Source organism: Podarcis gaigeae, assembly GCF_964106915.1.
Source record: "Podarcis gaigeae genome assembly, chromosome: 2".
NCBI lineage: Eukaryota > Metazoa > Chordata > Lepidosauria > Squamata > Lacertidae > Podarcis > Podarcis gaigeae.
Genome location: NC_139679.1, coordinates 64,792,937 through 64,820,857, shown reverse-complemented (window position 1 = coordinate 64,820,857; position 27,921 = coordinate 64,792,937). Strand labels below are relative to the sequence as shown.

Genomic DNA, 27,921 nt, shown 5'->3' with positions numbered 1-27,921 from the left:
GGGAAGAAGGGGACGGGGTGGGAGGGGGACGGGAGGGGGAGAGCCAGCCCACTGTAGAGAGAAAGAAACAGAATTGGAAAATAGAGAAGGAGGAGGAGGAGGAGGAGAAAGAGAGCCAGCCAAGCAGAAACCCAGCCCAGCAAACCTCGGAACGGTTTCCTGTTGCCTCCTTCTAAAACACTTAGATTCCTTCAGACCCTTGAGAGAGGCTGAAGTTTTCTCAGCTCCATTGCCCTGTCCTTGAGGTATGGCATCAAATCCTCCTTTTCCATTCTCTGCTCTTTCTCATTCCTCTCTGTTATGATACTAAGCAAGCGGGTCACAGTTTGCCAAAGATCTAACATCGGCATCTGAATTAACAGTGCTGGTGGAGAAGGGGAGATGTATTAATGTTTGGGGAATATTTTTTTGCATTTTCTTGACTTTCCAATATTGAGAATATTGCTTGCTGCACCTTACTTTTATTCCTCATTTCGAAAGCTATTCCCACCCCTCTTATAGCTGAAGCATGTTAAGAGGCTTAGTTCAATGACATTTCAGAAAGAACAGGATTTTGCTGCTTATTTCATTGCTTTTCGCTGCTTGCCATAAATATGTGTTTATTTATTGGAAGATGACTAATTTTCAAGCAAGTTGTTACTCTGTTGCTAGGATTTCACAATTTAATTCCTCCCCTCTAATAATAATAATAATAATAATTAGGTCTGGCACATGGAATGCAGCCTGTCATTGATCACTTCAGGTTACGAGCATCTAAGGAACTAAACTTGTCAAGAGAACATTATCTTTAGCCCAACGATATTTTTCTTTCCAGAAAAAGGCCATCAAAAGAAGAGGAAAGTTGTTGTTTTTAAAGTATACTACTCCCTGCAATTGTCGTTATTTATTTCACTGATTTGCTTTTGGCAGAGTGACAGCAGTACAGAAAGAGGATGAATTTCAAGTCAGAATGTTTTGGGGTTTTGTGTTTGTTTTGTTTTTTAAAAAAAATAACAACAGTGGATGCTAAAAGGGATTTCATTGCCTTTAAAGGCAGCCACTGCCTCCCCTGCTTTGACCCAAGAGAATAGTTCAGCTGCTCTTTTTTTCTTTTTTTTTGTTCCCTCTTGGAACAGTATTTTATTCCAAAACGTTTGCCAAGAAAAAGGCAGTTAATTTTGAATTGCAGAGTGCAATCTAAGCGCCTGGAGCAGTTTAATCTGGTGCAGATAGGAAAGAGCCCTGTTGCTCTGAGCAGTCTATTTGTGTGCGTATTGGTGGGGGACGAGGGGAAATATAACAAAAATGCAATGGATTGTGACTCTGGAAGGGTGGTAAAGTTGAAGGGGAGAAAGCTTTATGTGTGTATGTGGAGGGGATTAAGGAAAATGCAGGCACAGTCCATGAATCAGTTCAAACAAAGCCATTGTCTGCCACATAGGCAGAAGCAGGAGATTGAGGGTGGGGGGTGGGGAGATATCAACTTTTCAAACTTTTGCCAAGCTCCGCCTACTGGGGTGGGGGAAAGGCGCTCTTCTCTTGTATGACTCTCCCACAATGGAATGTCGGCTTCCATGGCAACCCTTTCAGGGCCTTTTGGTTCAGGAGATGCAAGGCCTTTATGGCCTGAGACGCGGAAAGGAAAAGATGTGTTCAGCTGGAACTTTTCCCCTTTGCAGAATTTTAGATGCAGAAAAGTTCAAAGGTTTATTTTTTGAAGTGCTGCTTTTGGTTCTGAATCGCCCTTCTATGCAGCATCCAAAAAGAATGAATGTAGAAAGACACAACAGAGCGCCTCTTGACTTCTCCCCAGTTGTCCTTAACTGACGTTTCAATCTATTATGGCAGAGGGGATCTCATAACACACACATCTTCATGTCAGTAAAGTATTTCAGTTCACTCACTATCATTAAAGCCAGAGCTTGGCTTCTGCAGAGGATCAGCCAGGGCTCCATTGGGGACTGTGTGTTCAATGCTTGAACTCAGTTCTGGAATACGTAAAGTAAAGGAATATATCTTCTGTGCAAGTGTCTTTACTTTACTATGGTGGTAATTATGGTGGTGGTGGTGGTAGTAGTAGTACACTGGTACCTTGGGTTATGTATGCTTCAGATTACATATGCTTCAGGTTACAGACTCCGCTAACCCAGAAATAGTACCTCGGGTTAAGAACTTTGCTTCAGGATGAGAACAGAAATCGTGCTCCGGCAGCGCGGCAACAGCAGGAGGCCCCATTAGCTAAAGGGGTGTTTCAGGTTAAGAACAGTTTCAGGTTAAGAACGGACTTCTGGAACGAATTAAGTACTTAACCCGAGGTACCACTGTAGTAGTAGTAATAATAATTTATTTATATCCCCAGCCACTCTGGGCGGCTCTCAACAGAATATTAAAAACACAATAAAACATCAAACATTTAAAATTTCCCTAAACAGGGTTGCCTTCAGATGTCTTCTAAAAGTCAGATAGATAGTTGTTTATTTCCTTGACCTCTGATGGAAGGGTGTTCCACAGGGCGGGTGCCACTACTGAGAAGGCCCTCTGCTTAGTTCCCTGTAACTTCACTTCTCACAGTGAGAGAACCTCCAGAAGGCCCTCGGCGCTGGACCTCAGTGTCTGGGCTGAATGATGGGGGTGGAGACGCTCCTTCAGGTATACTGGGCCGAGGCTGTTTAGGTGAGCACCAACACTTTGAATGGTGCTTGGAAACATACTGGGAGCCAATGTAGGTCTTTCAACACCGGTGTTATGTGGTCTCAGCGGCCACTCCCAATCACCAGTCTAGCTACTGGTCTGTTCCCTGCGACTCCAGATTAAGATGTAAATCTTCCAGAGCCCCAACTCTGGGACAGCCACTGTTGAATGGTATAGCGAAAGAACAGCAATTATGCCCACACAGTTATTTATGTCAGCTACATTCATGCCAGCTGTTTATATCTTAAAACAAAGGGCTATGATTAAACAAACCAGCCTTTAATTAGCTTTGTGCGGTACTTGATAGTTTAGGTATTCTTTATAACTTAAGAAAGTTGCTGATATCTTTTTGCACTGGAGGAGGGGTGAATTGTAGGGGTTTCACAGGTGGTGAGCATCTGGGCTTCCGTCCAGGCCAGACTTCCGGCCACTTTCCTCTTGGGACAGACTGCTGGTAGCTGACAACATGAATGCTGAGCAGCTGGCCTTGCTTTCATCATGGTGCCGCAAAATCCATAAAATAACATGACCCAAAATAACTGGAAAATTACAAGCAAAGCAAGTCCAGCTTTCCAGTGCTGGATATCTCAGACAGGACTTAGAATTTAGTCAGGTCCATCCATCCATTTAGCTGTAAGCTGCCTTGAGTCCCAGTCTGAGGGGAAAGCATTATTATTATTATTATTAGCCATAATTGTGGCAGGGCACCACTTCCGCTGAGATACAGGACATCTCCCCAGAGGCCCATGAGATGGCACAGGGACTTCTGGAGTAGTCTCTTATTTCCTGGTAGGAGGGAAATCTAGAGAGACTAGAGCACTTTTGTCTCCACAAATACCAATAAGAAGTCAACGCTGTCTGCACTGAAATGAACACGAGAGAATTATTCTCTTGATCCTTTCTTGCTGCCAGACATCCCTTTTCCCCGGGAAATGGAAGATCACCTCAGTACACCAGGGAGTGAAGTAAAGCTATAGCCATAGCTGTCAACGTTTCCCTTTTTTAAGGAGAAATTCCCTTATTCCGAATAGGATTCCTCGCAAGAAAAGGGGAAAGTTGACAGCTATGGCTATAGCTAGTCCTTGCAGGAACCCAAATGTACAAGTCCTCTTAAGCCAAAACATTTTAAGGCCCTCTTACTTGAGAGACACCGCCCCACAATAGGGAGCTGTTGTTGTCCCAACTACAGCCCCAAGCTCAGGTTTATCACCCCAATGAGAATTATGCCCCAGACAGCACATTAAATATCATAAAGGTGCATGTGATTTTTCTTTCTTTCAAAAACTATTTGCTAATTCAGACTGGAAAGTATTTAGCTTGTGCAGCTAAGGACTACCAATAAAGACCTAGATCATATCCCTGATATTACAGTCCTATAAAGCTTCTTTCCCCTTATCTTTAAGGTGAAAATTACCTGCTGCTTTCCTCTGCCCTTAAGCCTTGGATATTCTGACATGTATCATTTTCTCTCCAGATAAAGCCACACATTTGATACTAGGGAGCTGAATTATTGGGTAGTTCTCTTGAATGAGTTCTTAAAATGATGACAATTTCTACAGTGCTTCTGCCAGAGCAGACTAACATCAGCTTGTTTTTACAGAGGAGAAAATGAAAGGCATCACCATTTGCCAGCAAGAAAGGGAGGACTTAATGTGTGTGCCTAACAATGCAAAGTGGAGTCAGAAATAGAATCTCCATCCTGAGCTCCTTTGGGAGGAAGGACAGGATTAATAATAATAATAACAATAATAATACCCAACCATTACCCAAGCTTTTCTTTGCTCATAGTATTACATCTTTGTAAGCTTTTAGCTAGTGTGGCTGCTGAGACATGGAGTTACTAGCAGTGGCCTAACGCCCTTTGCCAGCGCCCAGAGAACATGAGTGCGCATGTGCCCCAGGCAGGAGCAGAGCATGCTCATCCAGCCCTTGCCACGTGCCATGCGGGAGCAGGGTGTGGAGGGTGCCCTTCACACTTCACCATCTGCACTCCCCCACCCCTATTGCCGATGGGCAAACTCTGCTGTGCTGGGCAGGCGCAGAAGGTGATCTTCATCCTCTGGGCTGTCCAGTCCCTGCCACTGGCAGGGTGCAAGGGGGATCTCAGTGGGGTGGGGGGCTCCTGGTTCATGCCCCCCCCCAGATTGTTCACTCAGGGCAACATCCCCCATTCCCCCCCATGCCACTGGTTACTAGACAGTCTTTAATGTTGTAAATTGCTACTTGGGTTTAATAATTGGAAATGAAATGGTGATGCAATCAGTTTCCCTGAAGATGAACAAGACTGGGTTAAATGCATAAGAAGAGCCCTGCTAGATCAGGCCAGTGGCCCAGCTAGTCCAGCATCCACAAGATGCTTATGGGAAGCTTGCAAGCAAGATCTGAGCACAGCAGCACTCTCCCCTCCTGTGGCTTTCAGCAAACGTACATTCTGTTCATGGAGGCAGAATGCAGCCCCCAGGGTCAGCTGTTATGGATAGCCTTTTCCTCCATGAGGTTTAAAAGCAAGCTGTGCTGCATTGATTTATTTTTGAACAACTTTTTATGGGGTTTTTATAAACAGCAAGCTGCACTTTAAAAGTATTACCATTGCAGCAATAGCTATCACACAGCCCCCCCCCCATTTTATTTATATATTTTTAAAAATCTGGCATAGCACTTCAAGCAAGACCAGATAGCTGTGCCCACTCTTTATTTAAACTCCCTCTAATTCGTCAGTGTAGGGTTACTCTCAGGCATTGTGAGAAATTCAGCTTGGTGCTGCTGCGCCTCAACCGCCACCAGGTACACTTGCCAGGGCCTGGTGACAGAGGAGGCAGACCATCACTGAGCATTTGCCCAAGGCTCCCTCAGCCTGGCTCAGTGGGCTTCCTCCCATGTTAGTGACTGTCTGTGGACTGCAAGCTACAAGCACAAACCGCTCGCTCATGGTACTCATCTGCAAACCTTGGTTTGTGGTTTGAAGGCTTTCTCCATGAGCAACAGTTGCAAAAGGGATTTGTTTTGTTTAGGGTCCTCCTGGTCAAGCCATAGTAGAAGGTAAAGGACCCCTGGATGGTTAAGTCCAGGCAAAGGCGACTGGGGTGCGGTGTTCATCTCACTTTCAGGCCGAGGGAGCTGGCGTTTGTCCACAGACAGCTTTCTGGGTCATGTGGCCAGCATGACTAAACCACTTCTGGGGCAACAGCACACCGTGGCGTAAACCAGAGTGCACGGAAATGCCATTTACCTTCCTGCCACAGTGGTACCTATTTATCTACTTGCACTGGTGTGCGTCTGAACTGCTATTGGCCAGAGCTGAGACAAAGCAACAGGAACTCACCCTGTTGTTTGGATTTGAACTGCCGACCTTCTGATTGGCAAGCCCAAGAGGCTCAGTGGTTTAGACCACAGCACCATACTAGTCAACTTAACTGATTGATAAAAAGCCAGTCCTGAAGAAACATTTGGCTCTATTTGAACACTCGTAAGGCTTCTTGCACCCTCTCAAATCTGCACCAGAGGGTTTGCTGAACTCTCCAGAACAGAGGACAACAGCAAAAAGTGGGAATTAGTGAGAATTACCTTCCTCCCCAGTCCATTCACAGAATTTTTTGCTGGAGCAATGAGTTGGCCATGAACAGAAGGACCCAACTAGAAGCATCCCTTCATAAATGCTGCATTTGAGCCATATTCATATAATGCTGCTACATGGACAGGTGTTGCACAGCTCTTCTCAGAAAGAAAAGGCTCAGGATAAGTGAGCATACTGATGACTGTGCACACTATGATAGCTTTTTAAGAGATGCATGAATTGGCAACATGGGTTAATACCCCCACCATGTTAAATCAGAGTAGAAATAGTAGTTAGTATGAAGGGTGTGAGAAAAGGGATGCAGGCTCTAGCCTTGCTCCATGACTCTGCATCCTTTAAATGAGATGGAATGTGAACAAAGAGGACAGCAGAGAAAATTGAGTTTGTGGTCATTTCAAATGCTGGGTAATGAACGTTATCCTTCCTTGGGAAAAGGCAGAGAAAGCAGTCCATACTGTCCAGAGGAAGCCACCAATGCTAATCTTAGAGAGAGGGGAGAGAAGAGAATATCTGCTAAGAGATGCTTGAGATATGCAGTTGATAAAAGGCAGCGACCAAAGCCACCTAAATTGCTGGTGTGGAAATAGGATGATCACACCTTTTCAAAGTTCATTTAAATAACTCTGGTCTCATTATTCATTATCATCATAAGGTGCTGTTTTGTATAGGAACATATGTCAAAAGGAAAGAGCAAGGAAAGGTGGCCTGATGTACGTGTTCTGCAATGGACTCTAGGCATTAAAGACAGCAAGGCAAAATGGTGGAGTCTACTAGGACAAAAGAAACCCTTACAACAGCCTATGTGCTGCATTCCAGATATCACCGGGGGGGGGGGGGCACCCAGGGGAGATGCCCTGGTGGGAACCTTCCTTAGCTCTGCAGCAGCTACCAGTTTCAAGCCTATTCTGGGTATAATGTGGACTTGAATGTTGATTTAAAGTGGGGATTCAATATTCCACTGTTCCTCGCGGACTATAGACCACAAGGCAACAAAGAGGTACATGTGGCACCCAAGGGAAATTGCCAGGACAGGGAGCTTATGCAAACTGCCACCTAGTGCGCTTTCCCTTTCACAAGAAGCTTTCCCTGGGATTGTTGTGTCAGATGCAGTGGTGTAGTGGCAAATATTGAAGAGCTCATCATGACAGTCTTCATAGCCACACCCTAAAGGAGTGTCCAAAAGTACAGGCAGCTGCACTGATCCCTATATTTATGTGTGCATAATATGTGTGCAACACACACACCTGCACACATCAAAATGTAGGAGTACATAGCCTATTACCAAATTTATTAGAATGAATATGACCACAATCCAATGTAGTTTCCTGGTAATAAGCACCATGCATAAGGGAAACCATGCATAAGTTTATAGCCATGTCAATCAGAAACGTGAACCATCTTGCAAGGAAGTGTTGCCATTTAACCTGCTAGCATGAAGTAGGAACCCCAAAGCAAAGGAAAGAAGTTTCCATCCTCTTGATTATTTTCCTCCTTCTCTGTGCAAAATTGACACAAGCAAGCTTGAAAGCTTTATTATCATGTCACTTACTTGCAAGGAGAGTTTGTCAAGTACCCTAGCACCCCAGCAGATGACAGCATTGTTCTTGCACTTTCCTACAACCCCCCAACCCCAATTAGATCATGGGGAAAAAGACAACACTTCTGCAGGATAGGAGTGTAGCTGTGATTTATTTGTTCTTGGAGTAGGGACGGACTCTGCACATGCTGAGAAGCTGTCTTTTCCGCCCATGAGATATATAGAGAAATCACTCCAGTTGAAGAAAAGCATGGGATCCTTATCAAATATCAGCACCATTTATAGAACCAGATACCAACCGCAGCCTACACAGCAAACCCTGGCTGAAAATAAACACAGAATCTGGTTCTTCTGTAGTTCAAACTGGGATAGTGACCATGCCACTTAAACCGAAGTTCTGTTCCTTTGGACAACTAGCTTTTGCATCTGTTCTGTGTTCCAACCTACTCCTGTGAAACAGGAAAAGGGGGATTGCGTCTGCATTCATGAGGATATGAATGCATGTGCATTAATCCACTTTGCAGATCCAAACTTTGAGTTTTGGCACTGAGAAGCATGTTCATGGGTTGAGCCCCTGTGAGCCCCGGGTCTGGCTCAAATTAAGCCCCAGCAGCATGCCTTGAGTCATTTGATTTTCCACAGATAGCCGCGTGATGGCTGCTACACAGGTCTTCATTGCGAAAGCATCACACTATGCATTTAACATCTCTATTGCAAAGTACCAAGGGTACGGCTGGAAGGCCTCAGCCAAAGCAGCTCCTCTTAGACTAAAAACAAGTCTCTTATGGAGGGATTTCTGGACATTTTTGTTTTTCAAATAAACTTGTTTCCTGTCTCCAGCGACAGACGTTTATGTAAAACTTGTTTGCTCAGAGAGTTGATCCATGTCCCTTCTACCTCCAAGCACAACAGTGGCTGTTCTCAGTGTTTGCTGGCCTGCTGTCAGATGGGCTCCTATACCTCAGCACAGCCCCGGGCCTTGAAATTTGATATTCTCTGGGGCAAGGAACACCACTTGAGATCCTCATCCAATATTGACCAGGGTAGCTCAAGGGCTGTTGTCTTCTGAAAGCAGCCCCTTGACACCTGGCTCGTAGCTGCTGAACCTCAGCGATGCAAGGCAAGAAAGAGCCCCACTAGGCAAAACACAAGAAAATCCCTTGTTGATCCAGGAGGAGGGAAACAGCCAGATGCAGCTGTACTTTTCCACCCCAAAAAATGCCATTTAAAAGGGGAAGAGCTATTGACCTCAACTTCAGGTCTTGGCAGTGACGAAGGATGCTTTCACCAGCCTCCAGAGCAAATAAAGGCAAGAGGAAAGGACTTGGTGTACTGAACAGCAGGAGAAGAGGTGGGGGCAGAGGAAAGAGCTATCTGCATTAGACAGCCACCAAGCCAATGGGAAATAGGCCCCCTACATAGCCAACGTGGTACTCTCCAGATGTTGTTAGACTGCAACGCCCATCAGCCCCAAGCAGCCTGGTCAGGGATGGTGGGATATGTAGTTCAAAGCATCTAAAGGACACAAAGTTGGTCATTCCTGCCTTACTCTATACTCACCAAAAAGTGTCTGTAATGATGAACTGTCAGGCACATCCATGATTTTGCATGAAACCATGCTGCATCTTCATGAATGGTTATATTTCTCTTACCATGATCTAACCATACAACCATGATCTAACCACACAAAAAATACATCATGCAAAACATGCTGGAGGCTGCAGCATGAACATTTTTAGAAAGTTACAGTGTAAATATTGCTAAAGCCTGCTACATTTGGCATAAATAAAAACTGAGGTGGAAATTTCAGCCTTTCTGTAGTGCATTGAAGGCAACATGTTTGGAAAACGATTCCCCATTTTGGGTGCAAAGGGAGCATGCTGCAACCTGCCATAGAAATGCCAGGAATTGTATTCATATTAGATCTGCAATATATTGAGGGGTGGAGGGAAATCAGCAACATTTTGTATGAGGTTGCATTTAGGTGTGAAATTTTTTTGTAGGTAGGGTGCTACTTTGCAGAGTTCAAATTTTGAAAGTACTAAGTTGGAGTTCAGAATTTTATATGCTGCAGTTTAAAACTTGAGAGACTTCTGGTTTATGAAAATATTTCACTGTTAGATAAATATTTCACTCAGGCTTGCACTACAAATGAAAAGTAAAAACCACTGACAGTGTTGTATTTATATTTTGTCATACATCTGTTACATGAACCTGCTACCAATAGGGAAGGTTATTTGTGAGAGATCTGTACGCATCGGTCTCATAATCTTATTGTGAATACAAATTCCATATTCTCCTGGATTTCCCTTCTATGTTAGAAGCAGGAAGTGATCAATGAACAATAGATTGTATCTGAGCAGTTGAAGAGGCATTTGGCAATAGCATGTTGTATCAGTTGGTCTGGATTTCCAGATGCCCACCAGTTTGTACCCACTCACCCACAGTGATGGTTTTTCGGATTAGCAAAGAGTTCATATATCATTTTACAGTCAACACATTCAGATTCTTGCCTGCATGCTAGGCACAGCAAGAGATTCCCCTTTCTTCGCAGTTCATAGCACTTTTCATGGACACAGATATTCAATTTCTACAAATTGCATCTGGAGAAGACAAGATAGCTCCATATAGGAGCACTGTCCATCTGTATCAACTCTCTACTCTTAGGAAAATAGGTAAAGGTCTGAAAACTCTCAGCAGCAAATATATAGGCCTGTAGAAGAAGAAGATTCTGCAGTTGCAACCTCTGCTGTATGCCAGACTGCAGATAAGCAAAGAATTTAATCACTCAGGATTTCCTCTGTTTGCTTCCCCAGTGCTTTCTGGCAAGAACTTCCTTGGGCAAGGATGGACATGCCTTAATGCTATTGTGTTTGAAAGATAGGACTTTGCACCAGCAGGAAGATGGTTTGGACATTACATGATGCAGAGAATAACACTGACTTCCACTTTTTCCACCCTTATTTTTCCCCTTCTGAAATATTTTTGGCTCCCAGTAAAACTTCCATGTTTTTGTTTTTAAATCCAAAGGATATTTAAATTCTTCTATGGTTATCTGTTATGCACACTTCTGCAATGTAGTTAATAGGAAAAAGCTCATTTTAGTTCCTTTATTTCCCTCTACTACCCACAAAGTCTGAAACAGAGAATATAACTGAAACATTAACAGGTCAAATTTATGGATGCCAGGTTTCAGCCCAGAAATAGTGTCTCTGCCTTCTATTTCTCTGCCACCTCTCCCGCTACATTTTCCTTCTTTGCTTGTAAGGGGTCAAAATGAAGGCTTGCTTTGCTAGGTCCAGGAAGTCAGTGGATGGAGGTCATTGTGGCATCTAGCCTTACAACAGGCTCCAATGAAACAGGCTTCAATGAAATTTACTCACTGGGCATGTGCTTGGTCAGGGATTTCAGCCTAGAAATCCAGGAAGAAATTTCTGACAGTAAGAGCTGTTCGATATTGGAACCAACTCCCTTAGGAGACTCCCCTTCATTACAGGTTTTGAGGCAGAGGTTAGATGGCCAGTTGTCATGGATGTTTTAGTTGAGATTCCCTTGGGGTCCCTTCTAACTCTACAATTCTTTGATTCTATGTATTGTCGAAGGGAGGAAACTGTAGGTATAATCCTTCCATCACCTAATGTTAATCAAGTTCATGAATTGTTCTGCAGAAGACTTCAGCTTTAAGTTCAAGTCATTTTCATTACTCCCATTTCTTTCTTTTTTGAAGGTCATCAGCATCAACTATGTCAAAAGCCTTATCTAACCTTACTTATTCTTCTTGTAAGAGGAAACAGTAACATGAAAACATGGTGTTGTGGTTACAATGTTTCACTCAGCACAGGGCTCAAATCCTCATTTGAGCTCACCATGATTTGGGGCCACTCACTATCTATCAGCTTAGCCTACCTCACAAGGTTGCTGTGAGAATAAAATTGGAGGAGGATCAAGCATGCTACCCTAAATTCCTTGGAGGAAGGGTGAAATAAACCACAATAAATGAAAATAATAAACTGACTCTTGTGCAATAAAGCCCATAATTTTCATAAAAACTAATACAGTAGAATACAATACTCAATCCCCACCCAAATATAAGTCAAATGTTTCCTCTTCTCTCTCCAGACTTCAAACAAAGATGCGGGCCTGGATTTTCTTCCTCTTCTGCCTGGCAGGCAAGGCCCTGGCAGCACCGGTAAGTATTGAAATGGGATCGAATAAAATTTTAAAACCTGTTTCCTAGAATGAATTTCTGCCCCTCCTGCTATAGGATTGCCATTGGGCAAGGCAAAAGAAAGGTGAGTTTCAGGGCCAACATACAACAAAAGGATTGCCGCATTTTGACAGTACAGTACCTTGGAAGTCGAACAAGGTACAGTACCTTGGAAGTCGAATGGAAGCCATTCCAGAAGTCCGTTCGACTTCCAAAACATTCAGAAACCAAATCGCGGCTTCTGATTGGCTGCAGTTAGGGAAATGGAATAAATTGCTGTGTGAACTCAGGCTAAGTCAGAACAAGCATGGATGTACACACGCCAGAATCCATCCTTCTCACATGACTATATTCAAAAGTTTGATTCTTTTCAAAATCACTGCCAAAACTGCGCCTTAGGGACAGGTGTGCTGTAAGTGCCCAGGTTAGTGAGCAACAGGAATTCACGGACCTTAACTCTTTGAATTCTAAGTGTGTATATGTTTTAAAATAAATTGAGCCAAGAATACTTGAGTAGCTTCAAGTCTATTAAGGAACGAGATACGGCAATACTGCATTCCAAAGCAAGGCAAGGAGCTCCACAGACTTCAGTGGGGCCTGCTAGGTTCTAACTGTGGCAAAGGGGAGCATTATGCAGAAGGTCTCACACTTTCTTCCTGCTGGTTGCAGCACTTGGGTAGGGTGGCAGAGGAGCTGTGTGTTTGGTCACTGCAGTAGGAGTGGAGCTCCAGGCACAAGGTTGAGGGAAACCCTGCAGTAGAGCTAGGATGGGAGACACATCCACACCTGACTTCCTTATTTCTTCCTTGCAGCAGGATGCTCTACCAGAGGAGATGGAAGTAGTAGAGGACCCTACAATAGAGGTACGAGTTGATGCAATACCCCCCCTTTTTTGTGCTTTGTGGGAGCAGATGCATTGGAAGAGGTGGGATAACGACTGATGGGAAGTTGTATGACCACCACCCAAACAAATTGGGATGGATGCTCAGCAAACAGGTAGTCTGGAAGCAACCTAACACATTTTCTATGGCATATACATTCAATGGACTGCAATCTGCTTACGCCATAATAAATATGTTAGTCTTTAGGTACCTCGAGACTCTTTGCTCTCTTTTTTTTGCTAAAACAAACTAACACAGCTATCTTTCTGGAGATAGTTGCTTCAGACCACCATTTCTCAAGATCAGTCTTTTTATTCATTTTCTTATGAGTTAAGAGCTTTCAGACTGCTTGCTTGAAATTTAAGGGTGATCAGAAGAGGAACAGAACTGCAGCTGGAAGCACTGTTGAGAGGTGGGGCCTGTAACTCAGTCACAGTGTGAAGCGCTCTTGTTCAGGGTTCCAGCTAGCCACCAGTCAGCCATACCTCTCCTAGGACACCCCATTCCATTCCATTCCATTTCCCCTCCCCACCCTGTTTTCTGTATCCTCCACCCACAACAACCAGTTGTGACCATTGAGCATGTTCAGTCCTCGCTGAATTGCTCAAGAGTCCCCTCCCCTGCTTTTATAGTTCGCTAAAAATTGTGCTTCTCCAAATCTTCCTCAAAGACTCCTGTGCTATTTGGCTACATTTTAGAGTATGAACTCACTATTGGCATTTAGTATACTAAATACCTCAAGGACCACCTCTCCCCATATGAACCAAACCAGATCATCATCTGAGGCCCTTCTTTGTGTGCCTCCTTCATGAGAGGCCAGATGGTGGCAACATGAGAATGGGCCCTTTCTGTGGTGGTTCCCCATTTGTGGAATACTCTCCCCAGGGAGACTTGCCTGGCACCTTTGTTACATATCTTCAGGTGCCAGGCAGAAACATTCCTCTTCTCCCAGGCCTTTGTCTAATAACACAATCTATGGCCTTTTAAATTGGAGGGGGGTGTTGTTTTTGTTTGTTATTATGCATTTTCAACCACCCTGTAATCTTCAGGTGAAGGGCTGTATAGAAATTTAATTATTATTAATAATAATACCTCAAGTTGGCTCTTCTTTCATGAAAGGAAATTAACTCTAGAGACATTTCCCTGACCTTTGGCTTCCTAAGGCTGTGAGTCTCTCTTTGAACAGCCTATTTTAGTGGGTATGGTTTCTATGTCACCGAAGGTTTCCAGGTTGTCATCAACCAGAACACAACAATAAGTGACCTTATTCCACCTCTCTTCCCAGGAACCTGTGGGCATCAACCCCGTTCAGGTGGAAGTTGGAGAGTTTGAAGAGCCCACTGTGGATGTGGAGGAGATTGTTGCTGAAAGTAAGCAGTACTCTGGATATTATACTTTAAACCTGCAGACATGCAATGTCTTATATATACACATAATTATATATACACATAATATAAGCAGGGCCAGCCCAAAACATTTTGGCACCTGACATCCTGCCACCTGAGGCGGTTGCCTCACCTTGCCTCAAGGGTGGACCAGCCCTGTATATAAGAAGGGGTTGCTGCAGCAGCCCTGGTATGCTCATGCCACATGATGTTTCTTGCTACTGTCATTTAAGTCCCGCCCTCCCAATCTTACATCCTGAAGACCCAACAGCATCAACTCTCTCCATAGGCTGCTTTAAGTTGCAAGGGGTATCACTTTAAAGGACCACAGAGGGAAGGAAATGGTCTGTGAACCGCATGCTCCCTCTGAGGCCGGTTCTCACTCAATTTCAGCCATGCAGAGTGTGTTTCAAGATATCTATCTGTTTTTTTAGGCTTGGGAAAGATTTGAAGTACCTTAGATGGTGGCAGTAAGGTATCACTCTTTCAGAAGAGAATGCTGACACTTGCAGCTTAACTCCAATACATCAGTTAAGGAGTTCTGGTTATTCCTGTGCTGCCCTAGTTAGAGACAAACATAGACTATTGGGCTATATGCCTTGCTCCATAAAATAAATATGTTAGGCTATCCTACATCTGATGAGCCAAGCAAACACTATGCTGGATGGCTCAGACACTACTGTTGGTGAAAAGGCTGAGTATATCTCTCCATGGCTAGTTTTCCAGGGTTTTCTTTTTATACTGAGGAACCACTGACACTGTTTTGGCTTCAAAAATTGCTTTTTTCCCCCTGGTCTCGCTTAGATCCTTGCCAGAACTATCACTGCAAGCATGGCAAAGTCTGTGAACTGGATGAAAACAACACCCCTATGTGTGTGTGCCAGGATCCTTCCAGCTGCCCAGCCAGCACTGCAGTGTTTGAGAAGGTGAGCAGAGAAGATGAGTGAAGTCAGGCCAACAGAGCAAACTGACGAAAGTGGAGGTCTTGGGAACAGTGATTGCTTATAGCCTCAGTTATATCTTAGCTTTAGCATAGCAGCTGATGCATCTCTGAGGTTTCTCCCAGTAACATCTGTAACTTCTGGTTAGGGCACATCACATAGTTAAGTACCATGCTACCAATGAAGGGTGTTTTGCAAGTTTGGTAAATAGCCACGTCATCCAGCCCAGCTGCATGAAAGGAAGCTGCAGGAATTACTGAGAAAGGTATGTGAGCAATGACAGGAGAGTGGCCACCATGCCACTGGACAGAATGAGTGCAGCTTGTCATTCTTCTGAATCTTTCAGTGGTTTTGTTAAATACAACTGACTATCAAGTCTTCCTCAACAGCCCATGACACATGGAGTGAGAGGCCCTGCCTGGCAATAGTTCTTCCCCTACCTGATGGGTCAGTGCCAAGGGCATTACTGGAGGACAGCAGCTCCATCCCCCCTGGACTTTGCCCTGTTGAGTGCCATCTTGACCCTGGCACTCTAACATCTACATGCAGCTGCCAGGAAAGAAAATTCCTTGGGAGTGCAGTGACAAATATATGCTGACCCCATCAAATCCAGGGTTGCAGTCCAATCCTTAAATGAATCGAAAGTGGAGTTATGGGCTGGATAAGGATTGCCAAGTAGAGGCTTTATGAATACCTAATAGACATTTGAGCTTGTCTAGCTCTGGAAGGTTATTGATGTTGTCCTAGATGGGGAGAAAGATAGATCCATGCTGCATTTGAGCACTTCATCTTTCTAATGCAACTAAACCCTTTTCACAAAGGTATGTGGCACTGACAACAAGACCTATGACACCTCTTGCCACTTCTTTGCCACCAAATGCACTTTGGAGGGAACCAAGAAAGGACACAAGCTCCACCTGGACTACATTGGACCTTGCAAATGTGAGTTTTCATCCTAATGAAGCAGAACAAAATCCATTCAGAAGGCAACTACAGTGGTACCTCGGGTTAAGTACTTAATTCGTTCCAGAGGTCCGTTCTTAACCTGAAACTGTTCTTAACCTGAAGCACCACTTTAGCTAATGGGGCCTCCCGCTGCCGCCACGCCGCCGGAGCACAATTTCTGTTCTCATCCTGAAGCAAAGTTCTTAAGCCGAGGTAATATTTCTGGGTTAGTGGAGTCTGTAACTTGAAGTGTCTGTAACCCGAGGTACCACTGTAATCAACACCTGCTTTCTAGATGTTGTGGCACTACAGTTCCCATCATCGTTGACCATTGACTATGCTGCCTAGTGCTGTTGGGAGCTGTATCATGACCTACCATCTTGGTTACCTCAGCCATTGTGTTCACTGGTCCAATAAACCAGGAACAAACCTTGCCTAGAGCTTGTGGTTTGTCTATTGTGAGACAAACCACAAGCCTGCTTTTGGTTGTAATGTTAAGCCAATCCTCAACTTAGCCCCAGGTAACAAGACAAAAGCAGAACCAGGGGAGGAGCGCTGTGGTTGAGATTTCGGCTCTGGGAACCTACTCATTTGCTAGTCTGTGCTGTGCCATGGCTTGGCTTAGCATTACATGTGAATTTGGTCTCTGTCAGAAAAAGGTGGCTTGGACTCCATTAATCATCTGCACCTGAAGAAGCAGGAATAGTTAGGAAATCTCTGTAGGCTGCTCAGCTACAGCAACACATCTGAAGACACAACCTTGATCTCTATCTAGCCAAGATTTCCATCACCCTGCTCACTGGTAGACAGGTTTTATAAAGTTTCCATATTTCATTGCAAGCTTCATAATTGCAGCTTATTTTGGGTGTAAGATTTCACAGGGGGGAGAAAATGACATAATCAGTTCCTCTGGTCTGATCGTCACAGAATGCATGATCAAGATGGTTCTGCAATGTTGGGTGTTGGCCTTCAGCTTTGTTTGGTCCCTAACTTTAAGGCAAACGTGATCCCCTATTTCCTGTAAATAGAAAATGTGATCCTGTAAATAGAAAATGGTCTATTTACAATGTTGAAAAGTTCTGCTATGGGCTTTCAGTGGATTTTGTGATGTCTCTTACATGACACCCCAGGTGACAAACAAGTGATAAAGTATTCATTCAAGAGCCTTCTCGTCTCCAGCATCTTTCTACGTCTATCTCTAACCACAAGCCTGTAGAATGAGACAGCTTCTATTTTGCAGGCATTGTCCTTGCCCTAGCTCAAGGTATCCACAGTTGCTTCAGTGGCCGTGATGATTTCCTGTTTCCAGGGCTCCACTATGCATGTCTTGTGCAACTAACAACCTCTCATTTAAGCATGCAGGCAAACATGTTGAATAAATTGTAAACATATCACCAGCCCCACCTTTTGAGCAGATGGGATGGAGTTAGGTCAGGTCAGAACACAGAATGTGTGGTCAAGGCGGCTTAACTGTGTTAAGTGTTGGCAGGATATTTTTATTTTCAAGTGTTCTCTAAGTTTAAGGCAAAAAGCAGCCTTTGCAACCAACAGAAAGAAATACTTTAATATCTTCTCCTCCAGACTAGATTAACGTGATAGCTAGCATTTTAACAAATATGCCATTAGTCAAGTAAGTCCTAGATTAATTTTAAAAAACAAACACAGACATTTAAGCACTGAACTCATGGATGGTTGATGGAGTTAGATAAATGTTTTCCTCCTACCTGGAATGCTATTTTCTGCTGCTTGTGAAAGGCAAGCTTATACTTTCCTATTTTGTACAAAATGAAAAACTTAAGAAGGTAAAAAGTTCAAAGACAAACAAACCTGGATCAATCCACAAGCTGTTTATTGTCTCAGGTTAATCCTAAAGTTGGTTCTGATGTTAGGGTGGGGAAAGAGATTTTGTCTTGAAGAGATTTGGGGGAGAATGAATGGCATCCCCATAGAAACTTGCAGAATGGGCCTTCTTTTTGCATTGTTAGCAAAAATAAAATTGTGCAAACCTTTTGAATGCAGTGGCTCTCTTTGCTATAATGCGTATCGCTATCTAATAATTTCTGGGCCATTGTTAGGTGGAGTCAGTGTCTCATTGAAATGGACTTATGGTTAAAGACAATAAACATGGCTTGTCCTTGACTGTAAATGAGCTAATGGGTCTCTGGTTGGGTTTCAGTCATTCCTGAGTGCCTCGACACCGAGCTGAGTGAATTCCCCCTGCGTATGCGTGACTGGCTGAAGAATGTGCTGGTGACCCTGTATGAGCGGGATGAAGACAACAACCTCCTGACCGAGAAGCAGAAACTCAGGGTGAGCTACAGCTCCACATAAACAACCATCCCCATAGCTTACATGGCACACAAAAGTGGAGTTTTCCTACATTGTTATTTTTCATGGTTATGGATCTACCACCCCATCACACCAAGACCAACGCATCAAATCACATCACACCCTACTGAATATAGGCAGCTCACCCATTTAAAGAAAACATTCCCCGCCCCCAAAGTGCACCTAATATTATTTAAGTGTATGCCTAAACATATAACATATGAATATAACAATTGTTTTTGAAAACCCATTAGAGCCAGGATTACATCTGTAACAGATTCATACCCAGCACACACTTCTGGCAAGTCTGGGTCTTCTGCCACACAATGCATGACATGACCTTAGCTGCTCAAATGTGGGCGCAAAGGGAACATGCCATTTGCAAAGCCAGTCTTGTGTCACCAGTCATTGTGTGTCTTGCATTATCTTCACATGCTGGTGTATTCTACCAGATGGAAACATCTCTTGGACAGCATGTCATACCCCCCTTCATGTACATTTCCGCCAGAAATTCACTGCTCTGTGGCTCTTCTTTGGCCATCTCAGGATGAAATGCAAGCTATTGCCCACTTTACCCCAGGAGAAAGGCTCTGATGGTAGCTTCAGACTAATTTCTTTTTTAATGCAAATTGTATCTTGATGAATAGGTGAAAAAGATCCACGAGAATGAGAAGCGCCTGGAAGCTGGGGACCACACAGTGGAACTGCTGACCCGTGATTTTGAGAAGAACTACAACATGTACATCTTCCCTGTGCATTGGCAATTTGGTCAGCTGGACCAGCACCCCGTCGATGGGTATGTACCCACCCACTTCTCTGGCCTGTGATAAACTCTAGCAGAGACAAGACACATTCGTATTAGATCACAAGCAAAATTCTTTTTTTTTTTGTAACCTTCATTAGCCCTCATCAAGCAAGGCTTAAAATAATAAATGGCCTAGGATACAAGAACCAAGTCCCTTATTTATCTTAGGTGTAAAATAGCCTGCACTCAGCTCTTTGAAAAGCTACTTTGTTAGCAGAGGTCAGGGTGGTGTTTACTATGAAAGATGGGCACCTTCCCTTACTGCATGACTGTGCCACAAATCAAGCACTTGGCTTTCAGCCTGCTAAGCAGTACATCCTTCAGATTCTCAGGATTCCTAAATTTAACTTTTAAAAACAGAAAGGGAGTGTCTGCCGAAGGCTCTGGTATCAACGGATAGAGAATACAGCCCATCCATTTAAAGGACTGATTTCGGGGCATTCTCCATCCACATAATGCACTTCAGGTTTGGGTAATGGGATGTTTTGCAGGTCCTTCCGTTTCTTAGATAAGACTACTCCACAAAATGAGAGAGATTTCCCAAAGAACAAGATATCTTTGGTATATAAAGCCAAAGCCAAATCCATACATTCTCCAAATGGTAGGGTGCATCATGACTGCGTCCTGCGATGCTCTAGTAATGTACAAAATGAGAAGAATGGAGCACATGGAAAGTTCCTACATTAGTTTTTGTTTCCTTTCATACATTACCAGACTGGCACAAGTCAGAGGGTCGGAGCATATGCCCATTGGGTCCCTTCCAACTCTTATGATTCTGTGATAGGTCACAGATACAGGAAACTTGCCTCCATGAAGCTTGGGTAATGTATGACAAGGAAACAGGCCTCAGTCCAATATAAAAGGGGGGAATTGCTGCCAGGCACAAGAAGAGATGGGGGCATCAATGGCTTGAATTGCCAGCGTTGGATTGACCTAGTCCAAAGTTAAGCCCACAGATATGTGCTCATCGTCTTAATGGTACAACAGACCCAGAACATAGAAGCCTTCCTATTGAATGGACATGAGAATGAGCTCCAAAATATAAAGGAAGGGTATGATTGGGTGGGAGTGGAGGACCAGAGCGAAGGGATTGTTGCCTCTGTCCTTTCTGCCAATCCAGTGAAAACTGGTAATTTTAGGGTGTTGTTGTTGTTGTGACCACCTTGATGCTCCTCCTTTCAGGTATCTGTCCCACACTGAGCTGGCCCCACTGAGAGCTCCCCTCATCCCCATGGAGCACTGCACCACCCGCTTCTTTGAAACATGTGATCTAGACAATGACAAGTACATCGCTCTTGAGGAATGGGGCAGCTGCTTTGGCATTAAGGAGAGTAAGTATACCGCACACCAGGGCTATGACATCACTGAGACTTCAATAGAGGAGGGGGGCTCCTAATTCCAAACATCTCCTGATGATTCCAGACCAAGGGAATCATCTAGGGACTTGGGAGATACACCAGAAATAAAAGCACTTGCATAAAAGGAGCTATATGTCTGCTCAGTAGTAAATCCCACTGAGTTCCATGGGTTTTAGTCCCAGGAAAGTGATTATAGGATTGAAACCAGAGCAACTTCATAAACTAGTTCAGTTGGTGGCACAACTGATGAGCGCTGGGATCTACTCTGGAACTCCTTGACAGTCTGCCTCTTTTATTTCACTTGTACCCCAATCTTTCTCCAAGGAACTAAAAGCAGCTTACCTTTGGTTGTCAGGCTGCCTTCCCTGTTAGACAGCTTGTGGGGCTAACCCTGCTTAGCTTTGGCAATGGGACCAAGTCAACACTCTGGTCAAGCTTAAGAGCCGGCCCACGCATTAGGTGGAGTGATGTAGCTGTCTCAGGTGGCAGAAATGCAAGAGGCAGCCACCGAAAAAGCAACCCAGTTAAAGGAAGTGGTGGTGGCAGGGCAGCACAATTCTGTGCTGCACAGCTTTGCTGCTGAGGGTGGAGAGAGGCCTTCCGCAGAACGCTTTGCTCGCAGTGAGTCTCAGTGAGAGGGAGGTGTTTAAGAAGCCCTTGCGGGGTTTGCCCCTCTCCCTGCCCTGTGGCAAGGCTTTGAAAGGGCTCTTGCTTGAGGGGAACCCCTTCCGCAGCCTCACACCCCCACCATGGAGGCATTAACAGGATGTCTCAGGTCACCGCTACCAAGCACTCAATGCTATCTCTTTCCTCAATAGGGCTGTATGCTGCAGAGAACTATGGCCCCATCTGCACTGTCCATTTAAAGCAGTATCATATCACTTTAAACAGCCATGGCTTGCCCCAAAGAATGCTGGGAACTGTAGTTTGTGAAAGGTGATGCGAATTGTTAGGAGACCCCTATTCCCAGAGCTGCAGTTCCCAGAGTTCCCTGGAAAGATAGATTGCGAATTGCAGATTTCTGAGGGGAATAGGGGCCTCATAACAGGATGTGGAAGGAACCTCAACAGGCCAATGGGGCAGCTGGTTTGGGCAGGGGTGGTCAGCTGGGCTGGCAGGCAGGAATTAAGGGTGGATTTTTCAACAAACACTCACATACATATTGGGGAATCACACTGTACAGATTCACACACAATGTGTTCTTACACCATGCCTTTCTTATTCTTTTGCAGAGGATATTGACAAGGATCTCGTGATCTAAATTCAGCAGCTTCTGCTTCTGTTACCTGCAACTCCCATGTTTTATTTTCTTTTTTTTAACAATTTGGGGTTTTTTTTGTTGTTTTATCGGGGACAAGGTGCTAATATAGATCTAAACTTATATATTAACGGTGCTAAAAGAAAAAGAGAGACAGAAAATTGTTAGTAGCCTAATCTATACCACTAGATTACACTGCTCACGCATTCATCTGTGTGTTTCTGTTGACCTCTTGATTTGATAATATCAGTACAGTGAAACAAATCAGCTTCTGTTCAAAATATTGACCTCCTTCTCCTGGCCCTCTCTTTTTGTAACTTTTTTTTTTTTTAAGAAACAAAATCTTAACATGTTTTTGGCTATTTAACTCTCAGGCTAAGGACCTCCAGACCAATTTACTCCCCAATTTCTAGAAGGCAAGTAAAGGAAAGTGTACCAAAAAGGGTGTTGGGAGACTGGGCTATACAAAGTCAAGTAGTGGAGCAATTGTTTTATGGAAGTTTAGGAGATCCAGATTTCAGTTACTAGTAGGATGGGAAAAGCGTGCAGTTGGGTAAGGTCTACAAAATCCAAAATGGTGACTTTATGAATTCTGCGGTTCTCGAATCTGGCACCAACTCACCTGAAAGGAATGATTACAAGAGAGCAACTGAGATGCAAGGGGGGGAAAAACGAAGTCTTGTTAACTCCCACCTTTTAAAATAAAAAGTAAGAAAATTCTACCTGCTTCATTGCTACGCAGTGACTGTATTCTTTGTTGTTGTCTTTACCATGCTTTTAAAGTTAGATTTGGTGCTTATCTGTGTTTGGTGGTGCTTATTTTTCTTTTCGTAGTCTTTTTCCCTGCTGTGGTTTGTTTGTCACTGAAATACATTCAGAGGAGCAAAAGCACATTTCCCTAAGCCAAGTCTTTCCCTCCTAGTCGTCTGTGGTCATTCTAAAATACCCATCTTGCCTCTGAGGAATAACACTAGGCCTGTTCACATGATAAGCTGGATGCGTGTACAAGCATTCTCTACACAGGTACAAGTTTACATTCACTGATGTGTACAGTTCAACTACAGTGGTGCCTCGCAAGACGAAATTAATCCGTTCCGTGAGGCTCTTCGTATAGCGGTTTTTTCGTCTTGCGAAGCAAACCCATTGACAGCTTAGCGGATTAGCGCTATTAGCGGCTTTTAGCGATCAGCTGGTAAGCGGCTTAGCGGCTTAGGAAAAGGGGGGAAAGGGGGGGGACCGCAGGAACTGGCAAGACATTTTTGTCTTGCGAAGCAAGCCCATGGGGAAATTCGTTTTGCAAAGCGCCTCCAAAACGGAAAACCCTTTCGTCTAGCGGGTTTTCTGTCTTGCGAGGCGTTCGTCTTGCGGGGCACCACTGTACAGGCCACACACGGACTGGTTGTTTGTGCACACACATTGAACATAACATGTAAGCACCCCTTTTGCACGTGATGGTTCTACTCATAGGGAGGTGTGTCATGAATAAACATTTGCATTGAGAAAACTCAGGGGAAGTATCTTCCTAATAAGAACATCTTCAGTAGCAACAAATAGTTAGGTCTCATAGGCTGAGAAGTCACTTTTATTTCTTAATGTACATCTTAGTTGTACAAGAATGTTGCTGCAGTGTGAGCAATGAGGAATTTTCTCAAACAACAACAAAAAAGTAGCTATTTGAAACCACCATGCTATATGAGATAAAAAATGAATCTGTAGTCCTCAGTATATTACTAGTGACCCTCATCTCAGGAAGGTCACTTCCAACCATCTGCCGGGAGCTGAAACTTGTGCCACAGTCTACCGTTTGAAAAAAGCCATTTATCCTAGATTTGATCTTTTGACACATTTAGTAAAAAAGAAAGACACATATCTACAGGTGAGCATGGCACTGAAGTATGGGCTAGAAGATTAATCAGTTCTATGTTGGTCCTGTTGAATAAAGGTGAGATCTTAGGCCCTGAAAGGTTACGTCTTAATGTACAATCTATATTCAGGATTTGAATTGGTTAAACACTGATTTCTGTAACCCATGAATCCTGGGAACTGTTTTTCTTAGGTGGCTAGAGACTTCAGACATAGAATTCTCTGCTCCTGTACCAAGATATCATTCCCATGACACTTTGGGAGAAACTGTGATAGTTAAATTAACACAAAATATTTAATCTGCTTGCAAAGTGCTCCCCTCGTTCTACCCTGCTTTCAGTGTACAGACCACAAACTGTTAAGTAAGTTTAAAATGTTTAACTTAAGAAATATTCCAAAGGTCAGATTCATGCCTTTATCCAAGCAGCAGCAAAGAGAGCTCAGGCAGAATACTCTTGGATAAAAGATACAGAAAGATTGCTTCAAACACATGCTCTAAGCTTGGAGCAAAACTAAGACACCCTTCTTGGTCAGTTGCATGGTGTGGAGAGAGACTAGGAAGAGAAGGTTCACTTCCTCTCTCATTGGAGAAGAAGGAGCAGGAGCTAGCCGAGTCTAGTAATCCAGCTCTATTGTTTTGACCCCTTCATGCACTAACTAGCACTCATGCATAGTTATGTTTGACTGCAATTTCCCACAATCTGCTTCCAGGGGATGTGGTGATGGCCAATGACTTGGATTCCTTTAAAAGAGGATTCAATGAGGTTACGTTTATCAATGGCTGCTAGCCATGATGGCTATGTTCTACCTCCACTGTCAGAGGCATTTTCCAGGAATCGCAGATGAGTGGACAGGCATCTGGCTGGCCACCATGAGAACATGATGCTGGACTAGGTGGTCCTTTGGCCTGATGCAGCCGGGCTCTTCTGAGGCTCTTATGTTCCACTTCAGTCGTGGCAACAGGAAGCCAAGTTTTCTTGTGCTTCCTGCTTTGCCGCTTATTTCATGAAAAGTCACTGCAGGAGGGTGGGCACACACAAAACCCGTAATTCACACAGGGTTTCATCTCATGTTCTCCAGCCTTGGGCTTTCATGCATGCTAAGCGGCCCTGGAAAGGAAAACAAACCCCAAGTCATAAATACAGGAGACTGGTTATTTTGGGCAGTGCAAAATCCCAAAGCATTAGCTGAGAACTCCCATGACCGCAGGAAACCATGATGCCACTACTAGTTAGTCAAGGGCATAAAACTGTCAGGGCTCATTTCCACCCAGCGACATCAACTCCAGTTTTCCATGTGTGCTGCATTCTAAACACCAGGGCTTTCCTAGCTGTCTCTGAGGAATCAATTTGCTAAGTCTCTGAGAGCTTCCACACTTGAAAGTTGGATCCAAGTAAGTTATACTCAGAGTAGATCTAAGTTTGTCATGTCCATTAGTTTTAATGAGTCTACTCTGAGTAGGACTACCACAGACTATGAACTTGGGGTGGGGTTCGCTAAGTTGTGGGTAAATATATATGACCCTTAAAAAAAGAATGTATAAGGCTTATATTAAAATGGCTGGCTGACACCACAGCACAGCACATCTTTCAGAGACAGAGCAAAACTGAGCCCCAGAATCTTCATGATTCCCCTCCTTCCTCTAGTTGTAAATCCAATATTCAAAATAATTGACAATTTGCTACCTTTTCATGGTACCCCATCCAAAACTTTTGTCTGAGGTGGCTGCTCCACCTTGCCTAACATTAGGGCCATTCCTGGCATCTCTTCAGCTAAGTACAGGACCCCTTGTTAGAACCGCAAAAATCCAACAAGCAGTGAGCCATGAATAAACCATTCAGCCAGAAATGTTTGTGGGATTGTATCAGTGTCCTGAATCAACAAGCTGCTGCATCAGGAACTAAATATTTTGGATGAGGGGATACTGCCTGTATCACTCAGCCATCACGAAGATCATATTATGGTTGCCAATGATATTGTGCCAGGAGCTATCATCTCCAGATACGGTGCAAGCAATGGCACACAACTGAGTGGAGTAGAAGCAAAACAATAGCAGGAAATATGAGACCCACTTATGGATGACTCATCTGTTTTGTAGATTTGCAGCCAAAGATGTTGCAGCTGTTATAACTCAAGCTATGTTAGTACAATACTATATGTCTAATATCTGGCAGGCAACAGCAGCAACAAATATTTAGTGCTGTAATAATTGAACTGAATTGTAGGAGAGACAAGACTCACCACTCTTGCTTATAGCTAAACCACACATGTTTTTCAGCAGTTACGTATCTGCAGAATTAGGATGGGAATTTGTAAGCCTTGGGATGACATCTGCTCCAGAATTAGAAGGGCACAGGTGGTGTTCTTCAGCTTGGGGTGTATTTCAACAGCATCAATTCATCATCCATAATATGGCTGGGTTGAGTGCAATGGACCCTTGCAGGAAATTGGCTGGATACTGAGACAGGGCAACATAGCTTGCATATTTGCAACATAGCTTGCATATCAACAACCCTCATTTCAGTATGTTTATCATTCCGAGGCTCTACAAATCAAAAGCGTTTAGCTCTCGACGGAGCGGATATCATGTGAGTGATAAGCTGAGCAGAGTGAAATTAAGCCATGTTCACTGGTAGGACTGAGATTTGCCTGCCATTCTGTTCTGTTTTTAAGGGCGATCTTGGTCCTCTTTGCAGCTGAGTGGTCCTAAGATGCAGTCAATGGTTCTCAAAGGGGGTTTCTGTCCCTCAGACCACTCAAAAATTGCTGGTGGTCTCAGAGGATCACTCCCTGCCAGACACACACATATCAATGCACATTTTAACAACCTCTTTTCTTCAGAGGCAACATCCTCATAATCAAAGCCAGGGCTGCATTGTGGAAATCACAGGCCAAAGACCACATTAACATTTTTTGTGTGAATGTCTCAGGTCCTAGGCCAGGCCCTTGGTCAAAAGGAGCCTCAATCGCAATAATCTGAAAAAGCATCAAACACAGGGTCAAGTAGAGATATTCTTGAGTGTGCACTAGACTATTTGAATGGAGCGCACAGATTACCATTTATTTGAGAACCTGCAATGAAGACAATATAGGTCGACTTAATTTGATTATTGATGTGACATATAATATCCATTTTGATTTAGGAGTTAACCCGATTCCTGAGCACCTATGCATGCATGCTAAATAACATCTAAAGCAGAACAAGGTCCATATGTTCTTTCCCCTCTTGATCTGAATAAAAATTTGTGGGACACTGTTGAAGAGCTAGTGCTAGTAAGAAACTCTTCTGTTTACCAGACCTCAAATTACATGAGGGGGCAGAGGAAGCCCACTTCCCTTCTAAGCTATTGGGTGGTATCCAAGGTTAGTCATACTCAGAGAAGACCCACTGAAATCAGTGGACTAACTTAAGTCCATTCATTTCAACAGATCTGCTTTGAGGGTGACTTAATTGGATACCACCCAAGGCTTTTAGAAGGCTATGAGGCACAATTTGGTTAAAACGGGGGGGGGGGGGGAGTCAGAGGATGTTCATTTTATGAAAAGTGCCCCCCCATCTTCCCCCCTCATACTTTTAGCCCTTCTATCTCCATAAGCATTCAGCCACCATCTTTTGTTATTACATGTAACCTGCTTTCAGGTAAGGTATAGCCCACAGTTAAAACAAAGAAATAGAGATGCCATTACAAAGTTCATTAGAAAAGGCAAACACAAAAGGCAAGCGTGGATTGACATGGAGCAGCACACTCAAACGAGTGCAGTGAATGAGTCTTGAACTCTACACATTGAAGTCTAGAGTAGTAGTAAGGCCAGTTCAGGTTGCTGGGCAATGTTGGAGCCCAGCTGGAGACCATCTCGGTGTCCTGTTCCTGTTCCTCAGGCCATAGTAGCCCACCTCAGTTCCACCTCAAGAAACCCCTCAGAGGCTTCCATCTGGGTCCACGATAGTTCAATCGTGCTGCCTTGGGTTCTCTCCAGTTTAAAAACTGGCATGGATGTTGAGGAGAAAAACAAAGCGGGATAGGAGATCTGTCCCTTCCTCTCCCTCCATGCACACTCCCACTGCTGACTGAGGAATGGAGGAAAGGAAATGCAGACAATGGATGAGAGCGATCGCATAACCTGCTCACCAGTTGCTCCCTCACATCCTAGGGCTCCCTCCCTATCTC

At 44.0% G+C, this 27,921-nt stretch overlaps 1 protein-coding gene and 1 long non-coding RNA gene across 2 annotated transcripts in view; one reads left to right on the top strand and one right to left on the bottom strand.

The window, feature by feature from the left end:
* Nucleotides 1–22,620, top strand: SPARC (secreted protein acidic and cysteine rich). The gene is made up of 10 exons (XM_083728755.1): nt 1–245; nt 11,901–11,970; nt 12,801–12,851; nt 14,155–14,239; nt 15,059–15,180; nt 16,017–16,137; nt 18,317–18,450; nt 19,116–19,264; nt 20,456–20,604; nt 21,864–22,620. Exons 2-10 carry the CDS (start codon nt 11,914–11,916, stop codon nt 21,890–21,892), a joined length of 897 nt encoding a protein of 298 aa, XP_083584881.1. The 5' UTR covers nt 1–245; nt 11,901–11,913; the 3' UTR covers nt 21,893–22,620.
* A 721-nt stretch (nt 22,621–23,341) lies between these two features.
* Nucleotides 23,342–27,921, bottom strand: part of LOC310839826 — a 54,658-nt gene continuing 50,078 nt past the window's right edge. The window contains exon 3 of the long non-coding RNA XR_014561675.1: nt 23,342–24,861. This is a non-coding gene — a long non-coding RNA (uncharacterized lncRNA). The remainder of the gene's footprint in view (nt 24,862–27,921) is intronic.